Source organism: Lissotriton vulgaris, chromosome 2_1, assembly GCF_964263255.1.
Source record: "Lissotriton vulgaris chromosome 2_1, aLisVul1.2, whole genome shotgun sequence".
Lineage (NCBI taxonomy): Eukaryota > Metazoa > Chordata > Amphibia > Caudata > Salamandridae > Lissotriton > Lissotriton vulgaris.
Window position 1 is genome coordinate 395,718,029 of NC_141687.1, and position 23,063 is coordinate 395,741,091.

The 23,063-nt window shown below is 48.2% G+C and overlaps 1 protein-coding gene across 1 annotated transcript in view; it reads right to left on the minus strand.

Moving 5' to 3' along the window:
• Positions 1 to 23,063, minus strand: part of ALS2 (alsin Rho guanine nucleotide exchange factor ALS2) — a 1,343,724-nt gene that overhangs the window by 869,939 nt on the left and 450,722 nt on the right. The window contains exon 12 of the mRNA XM_086955258.1: positions 3,231 to 3,296. Coding sequence (XP_086811384.1) covers positions 3,231 to 3,296 — 66 coding nt within the window. The remainder of the gene's footprint in view (positions 1 to 3,230; positions 3,297 to 23,063) is intronic.

Here is a 23,063-nt window from a genome sequence, read left to right on the forward strand (position 1 = left end):
ATGCCACCCTCATACACACTGTATGGCAGTGCAATGCACTCTCTAGGTTTTTGTGGGCGTAATAATATGTCTGTCAGAAGTCCTGGGATGGGATATCCCTTACTCGCCTCGGCTAGTCTTGCTTCACATTACTGATGATATCGGGGGCAACATATATAAAGGCTCCTATTTCTCCAGGGCCTCACGCTGGCGAAACAGGATATAGCCAGTGCGCGGAAAGACGCCTCCCCACCACGGGTTGGGGCATTGAAAAAGGACCTTGATTTATGCATGGGGCTGAACTGCCAATATATGAAGCGAGAGGATGCCCCAGAAACATCCCAAGATCTGGAAGAGATTGGCAGATTATAGGGAATTATATTTGGAACCTATCCCAACTGAATCGTTCGTTTAGCAATGGGTGTAAAGGCTGTACTGTGGATGGGAAAACATGGCTGGCAATGTGCAGTTATGCAACTGGGATGGCAAGGAAAGGCATGCATTGTTTTGTACATTAGATATAGGACACTGTTGCTTATGGTTGAGGAAATGTGTTTGATTGTAGTCAACTTTCAACTGTTATATTGCAATTCAAAAGCCAATATCAACATTGCTACTTTGTACATTGTGGTACTGGTTAACCCGGCTCGGCAAGGCTTGTTACGGTTATTGACAATAAAAGTTTATTGTGAAAAAAAATTGTGTCAGGTAAATAAAGATACATATAACACTGGATTTATTTAGAGAAGCAAACATGTTGGGAAGTAAACAAAACTGGTAAAGTGTGGTCAGAGCTGTTTACACAAGGTTTGATTAATTAGGTAGAACCCCGCACTTGGAAAATGTACTTGCCCAAAAATTAAGATTGCCTCCAAATGAAAGGCAATGTTTTCCTATGCTCAGCTGGAGAGACACTACATCTGAACAAATGATGGAGCCAGCATTATGTAACTGAACAAATGTCTTTGAAAACATTGCATGGGAGTTTTCAATCCAGCTGCCTGAGCCAAGCAGCACTTGTGATGCGTACCAAATAGCTCATAACTGGAGACATAGCATGGATTTTCGTGATTAACAGAGGTTTTTTAAAGTACTGATTTCAGTTAGGGGCACCGACTATTCGGAACTGAATGTGCCCTGGAGCTGCCATTATATGGCCCTTACTTGGGCACCATATAGGCGGTCTCGTGCTAGTAGAGGGCAGTACGAATCGACCTTCAGCCCCCACTAGAGCACCTGAGCTTGCAATGGGAAGAAGGCCTTGGAGACCCTATTGAGTCTAAACAATGGAACACTATCCTTGAGAGAACCCTGAAGGATTCCAGAAGCGCGCACTTCAAACTTATCAATTATTACGTCCTCTACAGATCGTACTTAACCCTAGAGTGTATTAGGACATACTTCTATGCGGCTGACTCAGCTAGTCTTGTGGGGAACTGGGAGCACACTTTTTATATGTGTTCTGGACTTGCCCCTCGCTGGGTGCCTTTAGGGAGGAAGTTATGACCACTGTTGCAACGGTTATAAAAAGAGAGGTACCTAATTACCGGGCTACTGCTTACTGGGATGGTTCCAGCAGCCTGCCAGAGCTAAGGTTTTTCCCCTCCTGTGCTAAAATTCCTTGAATTCTATGATTTCATGACGAGCTCAGCTCGTCATCAGCACAGCTCAACTGTGCCTCACGACGAGCTGAGCTCGTCATGAGCATTGAAAGGGTTAAGAAACAATTTCAAGACCTGGCCTTCATCTTGGCCAAGAGAGAAATTGTGAGGCACTGGAAACATCGAGGGGACCCCGAATAGTAGCATGGAGAAGAGAGATGGAGACATGGGAGGGCTGTGAGGGAATACCAGACGCGGAGAAGGCACTGCCGATTGCAGCCAGAGTGTGGGACTCACTGGCAGATAGCATCACTAACCCGAACTTTGACACTCCTGCTGCATCACCAATGAGATCCTCACTACCAGCCTCTCAGAGCGACCCTTTGCACGGGTGGGACTATCTGGAGCCCCTACAGAGGTCTGGAGAGAAATGGTTCCTACCGGGGTACCCCAAGACCCACCTGTCTCCTCACACCCTACAAAAGAGCATTAGAACATGGTGCAAGATATGATGTACAGGAATAGGCACTGACTCACAGAGGGAGGGGGAGTGGATTTGTTCCTTTATAGGGAGTGGGCTGCATATGAATCTAAATTCTAGTTGAACATGAAAGACTATTGCATATGAGCTGCACAACTGCAAAAGTACCCTATGTTATGCGAAAACCCCAATAAAAATATATTTGAAAAAATAAAGTACTGATTCCAGTTAGATGGAACACTACATGTATGCATGCATAGGTTGAGAAGCGGGAAATGGTGAAACATGTAATCTCTGCCTTAGTGCCTGGAATCTGTTTGAATATCACCAATAATAAGAGTATGTAGGGAACTTAAATAAATCACTATCTACTTAGCAATGGACAGTGCAGTAGGCCACATCTTACACTTGCATACCACAGATTGTGAAAAAAGAACATGCACTACTATCAACTACAAATTAAAACAATCATTGGCAAACTCAATAGATCTAACTTGCATTATGAATCTTATCTAAATAATAAAACGCCTGCTACAATAAAAAAAAAGTAAAAGCTATCATTTTTCTGTAGAGAATACATCTATGAAACATAGGGTGTAAGGTGTGATGATTCAATGTGCTTTACAGGTGTAAATTGCCCCTCATACTCTGCAATGCAAGAACTCTATAGGTGATGCAGTGATACCGCAAACATCTAACAGCCCATGAGGTGAGAGAGAATTTTCCTCTTGGTGAGGCCATAGCCCACTTTGTATTTTAAATAACTGGTAAAAATAGGAAAACAAACAGCTATACTATTCAGTCACATAAAAAAAATGATGGTCCTTTTAATCAATCTGCAAAGGATTCAAATTCCCACACCACTTTTGAATGAGTTATTATATCAGGTTTGGCATAAAAAATAGGACTATATGACCAGCTTCTAAAGCATTCCACCATATGTATGAAGTTGCAAATTTTCATTCTGCAAATGGTGTACTGCAAATTTATTACATCAAACATCATAATTCTGTTTCGAGCATGTAGGCATTTCAGTACCCCCAAATGAAATAGCTACTAGAATACACATAGCAAAGCCGCAGTTTTGGTTTAAGGGATTAATCACACATAAAACCTCAGATTCTAGTGCTATGTTTATGTCTAACATTTCTAGGAAATGAGTCACTTACAATGCTGGCTTAGAAAGAAGCAGGAATCCACCCATCACCAGAAAGCTTGACACGGAAAAGGAATACCTATTGGACAGAAGAAAGGAACAGCATCAATGCTGCTGTTGCAGTCTCATAAAATTACTGTGCTATGCATCCATGGATGAGATATTAATAGGTCGGATGCACATGTGGTGTTCTTGGTTACCATTAAAATGTCAAAAATCTGGTGTGATCCATGGATACAAATAACATTTTCAAACACAGTTTATGCTTTAAAAATCAGCATCTAGATGAAGTCCATAGTCCTCATTGCAACAGACAACAGATTTGTTTACGACATTAGCTGGGATGACCAGCGAAGATCCAGAAGAATGGGATACGCGACAAGTTTTCAGGATAACTATGGCCTAGGTAAAGAAGTTTCATTTACACTTAATGTGGTTATCTTCCTCAATACTATTCCATGTGTTTGAGCACATCTCTCACCCAGTAGAAATGTGTTGACACTCCAAGTAAACCCTATCTTCACTCAACCATCCTCTGCACCTGAGAAGCACACTATACTCAGGAAAGTTAAGAATTTACATCAGTTAAAGTAAATATCCGACAAGATATGAAAACTTGGCCCTGCTGATAAAGGCCATTAAGGGTGGTGTAAGCATTTTTATAATAGTAATAATGATGATGACTTGTTTTTCAAATATTGCTCAAACGCTCAGGTATTCAAGCACTGAAACAGGAGACGCCACTATTACAAAGTCACCAGTACTCGGGTTATTACTCATCTGAAGATGGAATACTGAGTTAAGGATGACTGTTAAAGATTCAACCATTCTCAAACAATCCAGTAACAAATACTTTGAATGATAACTTGGAATCCAAATAACTATAGGTCAGCAAGCAACAAATATATTAAGACTAATGTTTTTATAAGTGTTTTTGTATCTCTCAGAAATTTGTGCGTTCACTGGAGAGAAGCTGGGTATTGAGATGTGGAACTATTATTATTCTGAATCATTTTTATTCAGTTTTACATTGATTTTGACATAGTCATCTGGTAATTAAGAAACAAGCCAAGACGCAAAATATGGAGAAAAATAAGGGAAATATCAAAAAAGAATCCCCTTCTTAAACACTCATTACCTCCTCCCTTAATTGTGATAAACCCCCTACCCATATCTTTAAATTTGATATCAAAATTAGAATTTTGTTTTCAACTGTAGTGCTACTTAAGTCGCAAAGGGCCTCGAGAATTTTGACAACTCAGTCACCACGTAGTCTATCAAACGTTCCATTGCTTGCGAACGCATTGCTTCCCCTGGTCTTTCTTACACATTTTCCACATGCCCACTTTCTACCATAACTTATGCAGACAAGTTTCTTTAACCAAAGAACAAACCTCCAATATTAATGTAAAAACCTAACAAATCTGGAATTAGATTAGCACTTTTCTCACTTATTGTCATTAACCTAGGAGAGGTTTGCCTATCTTCCTCCGCTCCTCTGTATGGAATTGTTATAAGATGAGATGACTGCTCACCTATGTAATACAAACTGACAATGACCTCTTATCTTATAATGTGGGGTGTGGTGAAGCAGTCAAGTATTACTAATTAAACTATAGTATTTTATTGTGTCTTTTAAACTTTGAGTTTGCAACTACACTTTCTTAAATAACCGTCACTAGCTAAGCAGATGTGTTTGCCTTTTTTAATAACTTATTGAAAAAGCCTCTTTTCTGTTATACTGTATTGCAATGATTTAACAGAATCAAACAAAAAATGTTGTCTCTGCTGGGTGAGATGAGCGCTCTATAGGTACACATAACATAGCACAGTACTGACTAAACTACAGACTGAGCATGAATGGGGTTGCCTTCCAGGCGGACAGTTTACTGGCCGGAATAGTTGTGTACGCCTTGCTGAAAAACCCTCAGGTACAGTCAAGCATGAAGTACTAAAAAAAGCAGGAACTGATTTATCCTATTAGAGACAATATGTTTCAAGTTTCACAGGATACACTTTTGTTATTCAAATATCATCTATGGCACCTAAGTTGTGAATGGAATTGACTGGTCTAGAACTGGTGGTGATCTGACCTGGTTGACTAGCAAAAACAGCTCATAAAGAACAGATAAAGAACACTTAGCAGTGGGACAAACCCATTTGACATGTGGAGGCTTTGATCAGCTAGCCATCAAGATAATGTTTTCTGCTTCAGCCCGGGTTGGTGTAATCAGTACCAGTACGCTTGGAAAAATTCTTGGCCGAGACTTCAGGCCGAATGTAAGGACAATGTGTTTGTGGACGATTAGAGCCCACAAGGAACTTTAGGAATTTCCGATGCTTTGTTACAGTTGGAATGTGAATATAAGCATACTGCAGGTCCATGTCATACTTTTAGTACCCCTCAATGAAGTTCAGATTTAAACAAAAAACTTAAAACTAGTATCCTAAATGTTTCTTTTTTTATCCATTTGCTTGCAGTTTTCAAAGATCGAGAATTGGCCTTAATTATTGCCTGGGTCCGTTTCACATCAGAAAGCAACAGCTATAACTTTACTTTACTTTTTCTCTTTTCCTCTATTGCTAGTTTTTTCTCACTAAAGAGTTCACTTCATTGGAGCTGCTCCTTATGGTACTGGAATGATCTGTTTGGAGGAATGCTTAGAGGAGGGGAACTGAATGTCAAGGAAGGGAACTGAATGTCAAGGAGGAGTTATTTTTCAACTTATCTAGCACCCATCGGTTTGAACCTCTTTGTGGGAAATAACACCTTTATTATTAGTAATACTAGTATCTCTTGACCTCCTTCTAGAGACATATAAAGTCTACATTTTAGTTTTTATGTATTGCATCTTGTTATTTTCATGTGTTATGTTATAGAAGTTTTAGATCGCGCACAACTACTCGAGAGTATGCTGGCACGCAAAGTTACTGTGACCTGGCGAAGCAGAGGAGTTTAGACTGGAAGGTTAAAGAAGAAGGTTTTGAGTTGTTTTTTTAAATAACCTAGAGTCCTGGATGTCGCGTAATTCCAGGGGGAGAGAATTCCAAGCATTAGCTGCTTTCACAGAGAGGGACTGACCACCAAGCCGCGTCCTACGGAATCTGGGAGTCACCAGCCGGCGTTGGGAGGCTGAGCGCAGCGCCCTGCTCGGAGCATAGAAAGCAAAACGCTTCATAAGGTACATTGGACCAGGTCTGTGCAGGGCTCTGTGGGCCAGAGTGAGAGCTTTGAATTGTATTCTATGTGCCACAGGGAGCCAGTGTAGATCTCGCAAATGCTGTTTTAAGCTTGATCTTCTGGAGATGTTGAACAGAAGTCTGGCCGCGGCGTTCTGTATGGCCCGCAATTTTTTAACCAGATAACTTGGATCCAGAGTGCTACTCTAAGAAGGAAGATTCAAAATCATTTGATGCACCTTCAGTTTCAGACCCGTTATATGGAGCCATGCTTTTCACATCATCGCAGAATCATGGCAATAACTGTGTGCTGTTAAGACAGAAGAGTCAGCAGCAGCGCTGATCGCTTGGTTCGAGTAAACATTCCCTCATGAAGAAGATCCAGGAACTCTTCTTTGCTGCCCTGGGTATGTGTTTTGAAGTGGGAATCACAAAGAGATTGACCGGTCTTGCTTAGCAAGGCAGTGTCACTAGTAGTCTTTATCCCAGTGGCAGATGTCCACACATGTATGTATGTATACATGTAGCACTTCTATAGTGCAAACCTAGCTAAACCGCAGCGATGCACAGAAAAGACTCAAAGACAAGCAAATGTGAGCAAGGCCCTAATAGACACAGGGATGTTGTTCCAGCTTCTAGGTACAAAGAAGGCCTGCTGCTTTGTTTTTTCTGTTTGTATGTTATGTGCATTTGTATAGCACTAATCTGACTTGTGAGGGTATCCTGCACCTTCCCTGATTCTGCTTCAGGAGCGGAAGACGCGCTGCCTTCTCGGCATTCTGAGTGCGGGAAGGATTCCAGGGCAGGTAGGCAGCCACCTTCCCTTTACACACCTACATTTCGGCGGCCGGCCCGCCGGTGCAGTCTACTCTCATATGTCTTCTCTGTGGGGGCAACTCCCAATGAGACAAAGGCAGCTTCTCCCGCTAACTTTACTTCTCCTCACCAGAAGTCATCAGCTGAGGCCTCTTACAAGGTAGATCTTCCCAACCCAAGATGGCTGCCACTTTTCTTTCTCTTCTTCTTCTAAGATGGAGGATGTCTGGCTTAACATAATTCAGTTTTTTGTCTATAAAAGGGAAAAGAGCCAGGAGTTCCTTGCCTCACAATGCTTCAAGCAGTTGTTGCTGTGTTTCCTTGCTCTTTGTCCTTCTCTTGGAGTTCCCCAGTGTTATTCCACTCTGCTTCCTGGTTTTCCTTCTACTCTTGCTCCAGGTTCCTGCCATGCTCCTTAGCTCCTGTTTGAAGATTTCTGTTGGCTTAGGATTTTTCTGTTTTCTCACCCCCTTCTTATGTAGCAAATTTGTTTCTCGAGTCAATTCCTCTAGGCCGACTCCAGAGCCTCACCACCATTCTCTGAGGTTTTTTGCCATAGGGCTTTTCCTTCCATGGGGCTCCTTCTAAAGGGAACCTTCTGCTTGATTCTACCTAGTGTCAGCGGGAAAGTGGCTATTGGAAGGAGTCAAACTTACCTCTGACAGACCAAGGCATCAAAGACCTGGATATCCACACATGAGAAGTAGCCTGAGAGACTCTGCCTGTCCTTGTGACAGTTTGCAATGCTTACGATTCTGTCCTACTACTGGAGAAATAGATCAAGCCCAGTTCAGGTGGACCAAGAGCAGGCCTTTGTTCAGACATTCCAGGAGCAGATGTAAGATCTTTAACAACTGTTTGCTCTACAACACGCCCTGATGACTGGAGCCACAGATGTCCCAATGGTTGCTCCAATGACTCCACGTTTTCTTATGGGATCCATACAAATTAATAGAATATCTGGATTAATCGACTGTCTTCTTTGCCTTCCATCTGGCTCAATTTTCACAGAATCTGGATAAGGTTGTCTTGCGGGGTGACTTTGGACCCTCCAAATTTTAATAACCACACAGACTCTTCTTGGCAATGCAAACACAGTATTTACTAACTGTTGCGACAGAAAGAAAGACTTTTATCATACAACACGGATTGCACCTCAGTTCTACTCAGGCTCTTTCAGGCTTTCTCCAATTCCTGCTCACAGGCATACTCTTTTACACATAATATCACAAAGGTTTTGTTACAGATAGTAAACAATAGTTAACTTGCAAGTTACAGATTTAAGATGAAAACACACTTGATGTCATAGCAGTCTCTAATAATGACCGCTTCCCAGCACCTCAAACTCCTGTCCTATCGTTGTATACCCGTCTGCATTGTGTGCGCGTGTTATTGTTGATACGGGACATGAGAGATCTGTCCTACAGATCCCATAAGGCACCTCTGCTGTACTGCGGGTTTTTCCAATAGAAGAGTTTGGTGTATTTAAACTCAATTGTTTGATTTGGCCAGTGCTTGTTAATCGACTTCGCCTCCGGACCTGCAACACTTGTTATCTTCGTCCTGATCTATTCCAAACCTGCACGGGAGAAGGGCTGTTGGTCCATGCAAGTACTCTCTCTGCCGCTTACCTTTTGTCTTCAGTGGTTGGCGTGCGCTTCCCAGGAGCTGTTGTTTTCTTCCCTTCAGCAGTACTAGCTGAATCTCCCCAGTGCTGGGAAACAACACTAAGGCAAGTATGGAGGACGGTCTCCGGCAGGAACCGCCCGCCTCTCAGAGCGTTCTGTACAAGAGTTTCACCTTATTTGTTTATTTATGCTAAATCCCTTGCATGCATGGAGAGCTGTCTGAGTTATCTTCAGTTGTTTTTTCTTTGGTTTTGTGTATATGCACGCATGAGATGTGCCAATTTACCCCATACTTTGGATTGAGTTGACACTCCCGGACAGCAGCATTGTCGTTTTTGTTACACTATGGATGGAAGATGGAATCAAGTCCCACGTGCCGGCTTTATTGGATTCTGGGGCCACCGGCAATTTTGATGACTGCCGGATTGAGCTAAATCCTGGAGCGGCCATTCCCTGCAGCCGGTATATGCCTTAACAGAGCCAGAGAAACAACATTTACGACAGTATTTGGATGAAAACCTGGCAACAGGAATCATTCGTCCATCCTCTTCTCCTGCCAGTTGTCCTCTTTTTTTTTATTCCAAAGAAGGAAGGATATTTGAGGACTTGCATAGACTATACAGCAATCAACAGAGCCGGTACTCCTTACCACTCGGACCCGTGCTGCTAGATCAATTGAAGGGTGCCAATATCTTTACAAAACTGGACCTCCGAGGCGCTTATCATCTTGTAAAGGTTCAGCAGGGTGATGAGTGGAAGACGGCCTTTCGAACCAAGTTTGGCTTATTCGAATATCAGGTTATGCTGTTTGGCCTATGCAATGCCCCATCTGCATTCTAATACTTTATGGACAAGGTGCTCTGTGGATTCCTGGATGTCTTTTGAATCGTGTACATAGACAACATGCTCATCTATTACTCCTCATACTCAGACCATGTGGGGCATGTAAGAGCAGTACTTAAGAGACTTCAAGAACATTCTTTATATGCCAAGCTGGAGAAATGCTTATTCCACGTCTTTGAAATTGAGTTCCTGGGCTATGTAATCAACGCAAGAGGAATAAAGATGGACCCTAGAAAAGTAAGCGCCATTACCCAATGGCAGTCCCCTACCACAGTCAAGACACTCCAAAGCTTTCTTCGCTTTGCAAATTTTTATCTGTGCTTCATCAGAGACTTCTCCAAGATCACTCAACCAATAGCCCGCCTGCTGCAGAAAGGGGTATCCTAAACACATGGAACAAACAAGCAGAAGCCGCCTTCCAAGAGTTAGAGATGCAAATCACTCAGGCTCCTGTGTTGCGGCATCCTGATCCTGATCTGCCATTTGTGATGGAAATTGACACCTCGCAATCATGCCCTTGGAGGAGTGTTGTCTCAAAGACATCCAGGGACTGGTCAACTGCATCCTGTAGCCTTCTACTCTAGGAAGCTCACTCCATGCGAAATGAGCTATAAAGAGAGTTTGTGAGGAAGGAGGAACTAGCTTCTTGGAGCAAAACATACTGTGCAGATCTACACTTATTATCGTAATCTGTTGTTCCTGAAAACAGCAAGAGCTTTCACCTCCAGACAGTTACGTTGATCTCTTTTCATTTCTGATTATGATTTCATCATCAAATACAGACCGGGACCCCAAAACGACAAGGCCGATGAACTGTCCAGACAAGAGCCTCTAGAAATACCAGAAGAAAACCCAAGGACAGAGCCCCCATCTATCCTACATAGGACCTCTTTTCAGGACAAAGAGATAGCTCTGGTAATATCTGAAGACTTTTTGGAAAACCTGAAAGTATGCTTAGAGTCCTTGGACAAACAGGCCTGGATACTAGAAGAGTTGGGAGAGGAGTCGGCCTAACCGTTAGGGCGATCGACCTCGAATCTGGGGAACTGGGTTCGAGTCTCTGCAATGATGCTGAATGTTAGGAAGCGGGGACTTGGGCTTACTCGAAGGCCTTGACATGCGTGTTTGTCCTGGAATTCCCTTCTTTCTTTACACATGATCCCTACCAGCTTAGGCTCTAAATCAGAGAGACTTTACAGACCCTCCCTGGCGCGCGTAAAGAGGCGCGTTGGAACGTAGCCGTTGCTTGGCTTACTGTTCCGGTACCACGCCCCCTTCCTACTTCCTGATTCCAGGGCGTGGTACCGGAACAGTAAGCCAAGCAACGGCTACGTTCCAACGCGCCTCTTTACGCGCGCCAGGGAGGTTTGGTTCCGAAGCCCCAGGACTGGTGAACGGAATTGCCCCTTTTTAAACCTCTGGCCTTGTTCCTATTGAGAGAGAGCGCTCCCCCCTGATGCGCTCTCCGGGCCGGGTGTCTCTCCTCCTGGGTGTGTCACTGCTCCGCTATCTTGGCCACTGGAAAGCCGGCCAGTGAACCTCATTCCTTCCCCTTTTTCTTTACCTTCTTGTATGCATGAGGTGTGTATGTCCTTCTTGAGTTCTGCCCTTCCTGGCCTGGTATCCTGGTCTACAGGTCATTTCCTATCTGCTAAGAACTCAACTTTAAAGCTATCGCAGACTTCATTGGGGTAAGATTTTCTTTGTGACACAACATCTTGTAGCATGGCATAAATTGGCATGGCATCATAAACATCAATGGCATGGGATAGCACACACACTAAGGAAATCCCTAAAGATCATCTTGTAGCATGGCATAAATTGGCACAGTATCATAAACACACACTAAGTCAACCACTCCTCACAAGGCATCAGAAGACATGCACCAGCAGCTCATTGCATTCAAAAATACATATTTGCAATTACTATAGAATTAAACATTCTATCACACTCAGATTATTAGGCTTTTACAAAGGTGAGCAATTTCTCCCCTTATGTTCCTAAGACACATCATTCCCACAAAAGCAAAAATTGAAAAAAAAACCTTCAACACCGCAGAGGGATGACTCCTACGGTAAGAGGTGTGCCAATCACTGGTCAGGCTAAATCACAGGTGAAGACACGTATACCCTACTAGGCAAGCCCATCATCAATAAGCTCCCCACTTTACGGCAAATGCCTTCCGCAGACTTCGACCCCGTTGCATCAAAACCAGCTGAACATCTACTGGGGTGTCTTTGGAGAAACGTCGTAACCATTGTGGTAATCTATAACACACTGCTTAATGCCCCACAATAGCCACCGGACTGTTGTGTTGCATGAAATCCTTTGGAAACTTGGAATACCTACAGGCATTCTGTCAACCTTTACTGACATCAACCATTACGCGCATGCTTATCCCTCGCACCTAAAATCCAAGAAATATGAGTGTGCATAACTCCCACAGGCCAGAAGTTCACTACTTGGGTGATACCCTCATGCCTGCTCGAACACGGCTCACACAGAAGGAACTGTAAGTTTTCAAACTAAGCACCATCCAAATGGTCATTAAACCATTTAACTTCTCCTTACAAAGCGCTTTTTAGGTATGCAGATTTTGAAGCCTCTACACATAAAACAATGTACTCACCGATGCCTGATAAGTGCCACACTTCACTTCAGGTTTTGTTTTTCCGGTTGCACACACAACACAGTGTTGTGCAGATCCTTGAAAACTCTTCATGCACCCCTTAGCCCCTTAGTCACTTGACCTCATGCGCTGCTACCACTCAGTGACAATCCTGTGCCAACGGTCAGTGCCAGTTCGATGTATTTCCTGTGCAAATGAGTGCTCCATCACATAGACTAAGCATGGCCAGGTCTCAACCCAACGCTGCCGGTTGACTCTGCAATGCTGCCTGTTGACTCCACTGCAAGTTCATCCCAGCCAGTTGCTTCAAACTGCATGCAGCCGCTTCCCTTTCAGAGCCTTGCTGCTCAGTCAGTATGTGAGATCATCAGAATTCGGAGCGTTTCGTTTCACTTGAAGGAATGGGCTGAGCAGCAAGGATAGCCAGTCAAGGGAGTAATGTAAGGTGGATTTGTAGTGCGCTGCTCATCAACTGTGAGCGTATCCAGCCGCTATATCTAGGATATCAATCAATCAATCAGGGGTTTATAAAGCGGACTTCTCACCCATGAGGCTCTCAAGGCGCTGGGTGGTTGGATGGGGCAGCTCCGGATCAAATGAAGAGCCAGGTCTTGAGGCTCTTCCTGAAGGTGTGAAGAATGGGGTAGCATCTGATGTTGACTGGGAGCTCATTCCAGGTTTTAGCTGCGACTTGGGAGAAGGCTCTTCTGCCAGCTCTGGTTCTGCAGATGCACAGGAACTCTGCAAAGACGAAGTCGGTGGAGCAGAGGTACCTTTTGGGTATGTGGAAGGAAGACTCTTTAGTTGAGGTAATTGGGTGCGATGTTTTGGAGTGATTTGTAGGCGTGGGTGAGTAGATTGAAGGTTGCTCTCTTCTTGATGGGGAGCCAGTGGAGGTCTCGTAGGTGCTGGGTCATGTGCTCATGTCCTGGGGTTCTGGTCGTTGTGGAGGGGGGGGTCATGGAAGAGGTTGGTGTTTAGGTGTTCCTCTGTGACCTTGCTCCAGTTCCTTTGTGGCAGGTGCAGGGTGGGCTGGAGTGCAGTGATTGTGTTGAAGGTGAAGTGTACACCGTGGATGTCTATCCCTCCTACGAAGATGGGGTCGAGGATGTGTCTGGCTCTCTAAGTAGGGGTGGTGACGAGCTGCTTCAGTCCGAGGTTGGCGAGGATATAGGGCTACTGTAACTCTGTCACTCCCAAATGAGACAACAGTTCTAGGTTGAACTAATCAGAAAAGGATAGACTTCCAAACTAACTAACAAGTTACTTACCTTCGATAACGATATATCTGTAAGAAACATTAGTTAGTGATAGATTCCTTACCTTAGAATTACCCCCAAGCGTCAAACTGGATACGGACAGTTTTCGTCAGCAGTACCCCTGTGCGTCGGTAGGCGTCGTCGTGCAACTCCGCTTAAGTCGTTGGCGCCGAGATGACGTCGCTGAAGCTACTTAGACGTGCCCATGTGCGCTGACGTCCGTTCTGTACACGACCTCCCGCAGAGCCATGCAAGTTACGGACCACTGGTGCATTGATACTAGGGCCTGAAAGGGATGACCTTAACCCGAGAAATCAGTTCGCTGGATGGGTGGGGCGGTAAGGAATCTATCACAAACTCCCCCTAGGGTGGAGATTCCAATGTCGTCCCAGCCCCTACAGCCCTTACGTTTGTGTAGTTCCCTCAACCAGGTGCAATTCCATATCGGTGTTTGTTTGGTCGGTTTATGCGCCCATCCTATGGTCTTAGTCGCCCTGTCCCACATTTCAATGATTATTTGCGTAGCAGGCAGGAGGAGTCTCCTACCCGAAACCCCCATATAAATAAAACAGGCAGGAACCGGCGCTAAATATTCCGCCCAGTAATAGGCCTCAACGTCCAGTAGGGATATCCCCCCATTGTACTGGTTGCGCTGCAGTGTACTTAGCGCAATCCTCTGTTGTTTCCCTAGCTATAGCAGTTCTGCTGCTATAGTCTGGAACATCTGTTGGGGGAGAGGGAAGTATTCATTTTGGAGGGCGTACAGGAAGCGAGGTAGCGTTATCATTTTAAACATGGCGGCTCGGCCAAGGATCGTAAAGGGGAGCGTTTTCCAACGTTGAGCGTCCAGTGTAAAATTCGTTATGACTCGCGGAATGTTTTTTTGGTAGAAGAGATTCCTGTCTGTGGTTATATAGATCCCCAGGTACGTGAACCCTGTCTGCGTAACCAGGCGAGCCCCTGCGAGAGGGGCCATATTACCTCAGGTCGTCGGCTATACAGAATTGATTTATGGCAGTTGATCGTGTACCCCGATAAGGTGCCATATTTGCCCAGGAGAACTGAATAATGTGGGGATGGTACTATCCAGTTGAGTAACATCTAATAGGATATCGTCCGCGTATAGCGAAATCTTTTCTTCCTCTACAGCCATCTGTGTAATTTGGAACCTCCATATCTACTTTGTCGGTCTGATGTCACAGGCCGCAATTTCAATGGTTAGGGCGAATAGTAAGGGGGACATAGGACACCCCTGTCTGGATCCCCTTCTGATGGGAAAGTCCTCAGACATTAGCCCATTCACTTTCACCCGAGCGCGTGAGTCCGCATACAGGAGTCCCATCCAATGCCTGAATTTAGGGCTGATGCCGAATTTGACTGGGACCGCCTCTAAAAAGGGCCAGTGGATAGCGTCAAACGCTTTTTCTGCGTCTAGAGAAAGAAACATATGTGGGTCCTCCCGGTCCTCTTCTGCCATAAGCCAATTGTGAGTCCGCCGTAGGTTCTGTCGGGTCACCCGATCCGACAAGAAACCTGTTTGATCTTGGTGCACCAGTCCCGAAATTACTTGGCGTAATCGGAGGGCCAGTATCGTCGCCAGAAGTTTAACCTCAATGTTGAGGAGGGAGATTGGGCGATAGGACGCACACTCCTCGGGGGGGGTTTCCCCGTTTTATGGTTGGGGATAAGTGTGGCCAGTTTGCGGTCCAGTGGAAAGGCACCTTCCTGGGCTGCGTCCCTGAACAGAGCTAACAGGTGGGCCGCCAGGAGGTCAGCCCCTTTCTTATCGCACTCAGCTGGGAGTCCGTTCGGGCCCGGGGACTTCCCAGGGCGCAATTTAGAAATCACCTCCTTAAGTTCAGTCACCGATATGTCAGCTTCTATATTCTGCTATATTGTCTGCCTCTAGATTCAGAGCCTGCACCGTGGCCAAATATGCTTGCTTCTCCTTCGGAGTAGCTAGTTCTCTGGCTGCATAAGAATCCCTAAAGTAGGAGGCAAAGACTTGTACTATATGTTCATCTCCCCTATACAGCCTTCCCTGGGAGTGCACTATACGGTCAATCCAGCGGGAGTCAAGTTCCTTGCGGCTAAGCCAAGCAAGTAGTTTGCCAGATTTTTCCCCTACATCAAACAGCCTATGGAGGGTCGCCTGCACCTGCGTCTTTGCCTCTTCTGTTACGATGGCTCTATAACGTTGTTGGGTGTCAAAGTCGGAGTACCTGTGAGTCGCGCACTGTCAGATACCATCGTTCCAACGTCAGGATTTGGGCTTCCATGGTAGCTAGGTCCTCTCGTGCTTTCCGCTTCTCCCAGGCTATTCGATTTTGTGCCCTATCTCGAAGTACCGTCTTATATGCCTCTCACACGGTCACTCCCGACTGCACTGAGCCCACATTTTCCGCAAAAGGCACTTTCGTGTCAGCCCGCAGGTCCTTTAATATCTTTTACCTCCAGTTACCTCTGTTGGCCCTGGTACTCCCTCCCGTCCTAACCGCCAGAGGGGAATGATCAGAGATGCCGCGTGCAAAGTATTCCGCCTCGCAGCAATTGCCCAGTGCCCGCCGTGAGAGAAAGACATAATCCAACCAGGAGTGCGTCTTGTGTGCGCCAGAGTAATATGAGTAACTTCGAGTGTCTGGGTGCAGATGCCGCCATATGTCTGTCAATCCCAGCGTATTAATCATCTCAGCTAAATGCGTCATTGAAGTCACCCCTATTATATGAAATGTGTCCAGGGTATCAAGCAGGATATCAGTCAGCCCGCGTAGGGTCCTGTCCTGTAACTTCGGAGGGGCATAAACTAAGACTATGGTAACTTTCCGTCTTCCCCATGTCCCAGTCACTCCCACAAATGTGCCCTGGGGGTCTTCCCATGTTCAAACTATCCTGAAGGGGGGAGATTTCCTAGGTATGATTGTCACCCACCGGGAACCAGCAGTGAAACCCGCGTGTGCCAATACAGTGTAGGCTCCCCTTGCCAGGAACTTACGCCTTGTGCCCTTAAGGTGGGTCTTCTGCAACAGGACCACATCCGGGTGAGCACGTTTTATATATGTAGATTCCAGCCCCCTCTAGATTTCATCTCCTAGGTCATTCACATTCCATGTGAGTATCCTGTAACTATCCGTCTCCATCCCATCAACAGGGGGGGATGCATTGAGTCACGGGGGCCATAGTAGTCGGTGGTCAAGATATAACCCGGGTGGGAAGAGCAGGTGAGCGGGCGTCTCCGAGTGACCATGTGAGTGCCTGTACACAACAAACGTATAACAACCCTCAACTGTAGAACTCTCGTAACCCCCCATCGCAAGGATCTCACCCGCCAAAGGGTGCATGGAGGGATCCGCCGCCTCCTCCCCAACGGAGAAAGAGTCTCTAGTTTCGATCTCGGTGTCCAGATGGAGACAATCAGGAAGGTGGAGCGTGTGGATGCCTGCTGAGAGTCTTGAGTCCAAGGAGCGCCAACTGCGTCTTCTGGTTCTATCTGTGTCTTTGGGCACGTATGGAGTTGTCTCCAGGAGTCGGACCCCTACGAGATTGTCACAGTCGGAGTGACCGCTGTGGGCCCGGGGACCGTCTAGCTCCCCTTCCTGAGGGTCCCCTGTCTAGCATGAGCGCCTCCACGCGCCCCCCTCCAGCCTGTGCGAGGCCTCATCCGGTGTCTGGAAGAAGTGAGATATGCCCATGAACAGGACTTTCAGCATGCATGTATTGGATCTTATGTTCCCGTAGTTTGGCTTTCACTGAGTCGAACGTGGATCATTATGCGTGTGTTCTCATGTCAGACCTCCCCGATCTTCCTGGCTTACCTTAGAATCATATCTCTATCTAGAAAGGTGAGAAAGCGTGCTATTACAGGGCTTGGCTGTGCCCCAGCAGGGGGCCGGAACATTAGCGCCCTGTGGGCCCTCTCTATGATAAAGCAAGATGAAAATGTGTCTTTAGGGAAGGTGCGTAGAAGCCACAAATGTAGAAACTCGGGCATGTTCACTCCTTCAATTCCTTCTCTAAAGCCCACGAAACGTAGGTTATTGCGGCCTGCTCTATTTTCGGCATCATTGTGGGAAGATTGCAGGTCCGTCACCCCTTTGCTTAGGTCCTGCAGGGAGTCCTCTGCTTCACCCAGCCAGGTCTCCATCTCCCTGACTCTATCTTCCAAGTTCCTAAGATCCTGTCGCAGAAGCGATACCTTCGCGCCCACTGCACTGATCTCCCCCCGTAGTACCTCTCTGGATGTATTGATCGCCTGGAGGAGGGTGTCCGTATCCGAGCAAGGGGTCGGGCGGTCTTCGGGAGGCAGGGCAATGACTTTCACAAATTGATCCATCTAGCCCTGTCTTGGCGGCCTCAGTTCCCTGTCCTTGCCCGTTGTGGATGATGCTGGGACTGAGTATGGAAAGGGTTCTCATTCCGAACGGTGCCAGTCCAGGCAAGTGCACAAATGTGTCTCTCAGTTAATTCTGGAAGGCGCAACGCAGCTCTCGGAGCACCACTGCTATATATGCACTTCCTCCATTGGCATTCGCATACCCATTGTCAACGCCCCAACAGACAATGTATATCCACCAGTAGCTGCTATGATGTTATGGGCTTCCTAAGTTCCTGCCCAATCGGGGGGGCTCTCCTCTTGCCCCTAGTCCAGCGTGGGGCTCGCGCACCTCCTGGCCCCAGAGGCTTCACAGGGGGTAGACTCCGCCTATCCACCTCACCAGTCAGCCTGGGTGTTGTCAATCTGTTCCACCACCTGCGCTCTCATGTTGGCATAGGGGGGCAGGCGGCACACGGGGGGTCGAACACCTCCACAGTTCCCTCCTGGCCACACCACCCCGTCGCAGTCACTCGCAGCCCAGACCCCCCTCACCGCTATTCGTTGCCCGTCCTGGGGGCGGTCGGTGCTCCTTCGCAGGGTGCTCCCCTTCATGCGTTCTCCTGCCACCAGATCACGCCCGACTGGGGGCGCTCAAGCCTGCCCGGTACTCCAAGCATCTCCATCTCCATCTCCATCTCCAGGCCACCCTTTCAGAGCTTGTGGAACCTCTTCCAGACTGCTGGCCGCCACCGCACAGACAGTCCCCGCAGTCCGCCTGGCTCTGCTATTGTCACTGCGGGACCCGGGCCTCCGCCGCTGTCCTGGATACCCCGAGGGGAGGGGAGATGGGCTCGCTGTTCTGAGGCCGGTCTCGGCCTCACTATGTATGTTGGGGCCGCACCCTGCCAAGACCGTCACAAGCAGTGGCGGGAGGGGAGCTCGTCCCTTTGATATCCGCCTCCTTGGCCCCCAGCCCCGAATATTGCCGCACACGTCATTCCGGGTGCCCCCGCCTCTAGGCGGTCCACGCCTCCATCACGAGCCCACTGTCAGGTAAGAGGCTGTTGGGGCTGACAGGCCCAGTCACCTGTCCGGCTGCCGTCGCGGCACGCAGACCTCTCTGTTAGTCCGGGACCTCTCCGGCAGGGGTGGGGGGCTCACCTTCCCGCTGTGGCCCTCGTCAACCGCACCTGTCCACAGAGACTCCACCGTGTGCAGGCCGTCTCAAGCAGGGACGGAGGGACAGCTCATTTCTCCGCCGCTCATCTTCCAGGGCCCCCGGACACTCAGTGCGCTGCAACTCCAGCCCGGCTCCTCCTCGGCGCCATCTTGGGTCCTTGGTCTCGGCGGCAGGTCGGGTCTGTGTCCCAATCCATTGGAGTCCCCGAAAGCAGTAAGCACCACATCAGCTTGCTCGGCAGGTAAGCTGGGTTACAGAGGTGCAAATATAGGTCATCACTAGGTCTGCAGGTCGCCAGGATATATGACGGATGTAGCTTTCAGCCGTAGCACGGCGAAAGCACGACTCTCTCGGCCATGTTGCTATCCACGCCCACCCCCCCCCTCCGCCCCCAGCCCGGCCTTTCTTGGCGCCTACGTAGCCAACAATGAGCTGGTCATCCACCCGGAACTGTTGTGTGAGATTCAGGTAAAATGAGAGTTCACGTTTTGGGTTTAGACGGTGGAGCCTCTCTTCTGCTCTGGAAGGGTGAGGAGGCAGAAAGAAAGTGGGCAAGGTGATAGTTTGCCCGATGTGGAAGGCAGTGGCAACCTTTGGCAAGAAGGAAGGACGAGTGCAAAGCACAACCTTCTCCGGATGAACCGACAGAAAGGGAGGCTAACAGGAAAGAGCCTGGAGCTCAGTCACGCGCCTAGCGGAGGTGATGGCAACTAGGAAAGCAGTCTTCAAACTCAATAAACGAAGAGGATAGTTGTGAAGCGGCTCAAAAGGAGCGCACATCAAATAAGTAAGAACCAGATTCAAGTCCCACTGCGGCATTACAAACGGAATAGGGGGGAAAAGGTGTGTAATGCCTTTGAGAAATCTATTTACATCAGGGGACTTGAAAAGAGAGGGCTGATCAGGGAGCCCGATAAAGGCTGAAATTGTAGAAAGGTAGCCCTTAATAGTGTCCAGAGCAGAGCCCTGCTGGGCCAGAGAAAGAAGGAACAAAAGAACTTCTGAAAGAGGGGCAGTAAGGGGACCCACAGCCTTTGCTGTGCACCATGCCACAAATCTGTTCCACCTGCAGGCGTATACCAATTTAGTGGAGGGACGCCTGGCTGCCAGAATGAGATCACAGACTTCAGGAGGCAATTCAAATGGAATCCACTGTCGCTGCTCAATCTCCACGCATGTAGGTGGAGGCTGGACAGGTTTGGGTGAAGGACCGTCCCCTGCTTCTGCGACAGAAGAGCCTCATAAAGGGGCAATCGGATCGGGAAATTCCAACGTGCAGAAGAGATGACATTGCGCGTTCTCTCCAGTGGCAAATAGATCTAACCAAGGCTCTCCCCAATGTTGAAAGAGACCTTGCGCCACCTCCGAGTGAAGACGCTATTCGTGAGCCATCATGCACCTGCGGCTGAGTTCATCCGCCCTGGCGTTCATAGAAAGTGTTGAACCGTCAAGGAAATGCCTTGACGTTCCAGCCATGTCCAGAGAAACACAGCCTCCTGACATAGGGTCCACAACCCCACCCTGCCTTGCTTGTTGCAATATAACATGGTAGTGGTGTTGTCTGTGAACACCTGCACTACTCTTCCCTTGACAGAGGGAAGGAATGCCTTCAGTGCAAATAGGATCACCCGGAGCTCCAGAAAGTTGATATGGAGCCTGGACTACGCCGGAGACCAGAGGCCTCAGATCTCCGCCTCTCCCATATGGCTGTCCCATCCCAGGAGGGGCACATCTGTCATCACTGTGTGCTCCGGTTGGGGAAGGGTAGGGATCTGCCGTTGACCCAATTTTGGTTCCAGAGCCACCACTGCAACTGTTGTGCAGTGCCCTCTGAGATCTGGACGTACTCAGACAGGTCCCCTTGATGCTGTGCCAACTGGAACTTCAGGTCCCACTGCAAATCTGGCATGATTGGTAAGCAGGATGCAGGAGGCCATGAGGCCCAGCAGCCTCAAGGTCATTCTGACCGAAACCCAGGATAAGGGCCGAAAGATCGGAATCCTAGCCCAAATGTCCCGGACTGGCTGCTTGGGAGGATAAACCCGAAACTGCGATGTGTCCAGACCCGCTCCGATATAGGAAGCTTCTGAGAGGGAATCCGGTGCGACTTCAGCATGTTGATGGGAACCCCAGCAAATGCAGGAGGTCGGCCGTAGTCTAGAGGTGGGAGACGACTGCCTGGCGCGAGCCTGCCTTCAACAACCAGTCGTAGAGTTAGGGGAAGACTGAAACCCCTGATCTGCACAGATGAGCTGCGACCACCACCATCACTTTTGTGAACACCCGAGAGGCCCTGGTAAGGCCAAAGGGGAAAAAGGTGAACTGAAAGTACTCGTGGCCTACCGTGAATCGTAGGTAACGCCGGTGGGCCAGCAGGACGGGGATATGAAAATATGAGGCGTGCAAGTCCAACGCCACCATCCAGTCTTGCGGGTCTAGGGCATGCAAGTGTGAGCATCTTGAACTTCTCCTTCCGGAGGAAGCGATTGACGTGCCGAAGGTCTAAGATAGGACGCAAGCCCTTGTCCTTCTTTGGAACCAGGACGTAGTGGGAGTAACAACCACAATCTACTTCTGGCATCGGTACGCGCTTGATGGCTCCCTTGGCCAAGAAGGCCGCAACTTTCTGCTGCAGAAGTGCGAAGTGATCCCCAACATGCGGTGGTATGGCTGGAGCGGTAGTCTTGAAGGGGGGGGAGAGGGGGAGGGGGAGGGGGGTGGGGGTAGCCCCTTTGGACTATCAGTAAAACCCACCTCTCCGCAGTGATGGTGTGCCAGTGGGGGAGGTGATGGCGAATCCTGCCACCCACTGGTGTTTGGTGGGCCTGAAACACTGGACTAGGAAGGTTTGGAGGCAGTGGCAGCAGGGGAGGTGGTGGATTGACCAGCCCGCTGGCCCCGTGACACACCTCTGCGGGTCCCACGTCTGCGGCTGCGCTGAGACTGTTGCTGCACAGGCCTGTGGCTCTGAAACAAACGTGTTTGGGCGCCCCTTCCTTGGCCATGAAAGGAGCGAAAAGGAGAAGAGTCCGAGTGGCCGAAAGGCTTAAGGACTTGGTCGCAGTGAGCAAGTCCTTAAAATGCTCCAAAGCAGTATCTGCCTTGTCGCCAAAAAGGCGAGTGCCTTCAAAGGGCATGTCCATCAGAGTGTTTTGGACATCCCTGGAAAAGCCAGCTGTCCTCAGCCAGGCGTGGCGGTGTAGCACCACTGTCGTGGAAATCGCTATGCCCAGCGAGTCGGCGGTATCAAGGCCACAACTAATTGTGAACTTGGCTGCGTCTCTCCCCTCAGCAATAGCTGGTGTGAGCAATGTCCAGACCTCTGCCAGACACTGGGGCAGCACCTGCGCAACCCTATTCCACACAGAGTGGGAATAACGGCCCAAGAGGCATGGGCTGTTCACAGACCGCAGCCTTGAATTGGCGGAAGTGAAAATGTTCCTATCCGCACGAGCCCCTGTGTTGGGCCTGGACCAGGCGCCTAAAAGGACATCTGAAATTGAATCGTTGAACGGCAGCAGCGGCTCCGTAGAGGAAGACACTGGCTGAAGTACTTCTGTCAGGAGGTTAGTCCTGACGGCCACCGTAGGGAGCTCGAGGTGGAGAGACTCGGCTGCCTTATGCAACACCACAGAATATTTACCACCCTCCTCCGTAGCCACAATAAAGGAGACAGTGCTCCAGGTTCTGGAGTAAAATCCAGCTCACCTGCGTCCTCCAAATCCTCTTCCCAGTCCGGGTCTAACTCACATTGGGCTGCGAGAAGGTCTTCAGACCCCTCCCAGTCCTCCACGTCCTTACCAACCTGCCGGGCAGGCGGAAAAGAGGGAGGCGGATGGACAAAGGGATAGAAATTCCCCATCAGCATCGGAATCGGCGTCAATTAACACAGGTCCGACGTCGTCTCCATGTTGGGGTGGGAGCCCCTGAAAAAACAGAGACAAAAAGTCCCAAAAACAACTCAGTCAAAAATTGACTGGGGGTATCTCCGGATCTGTG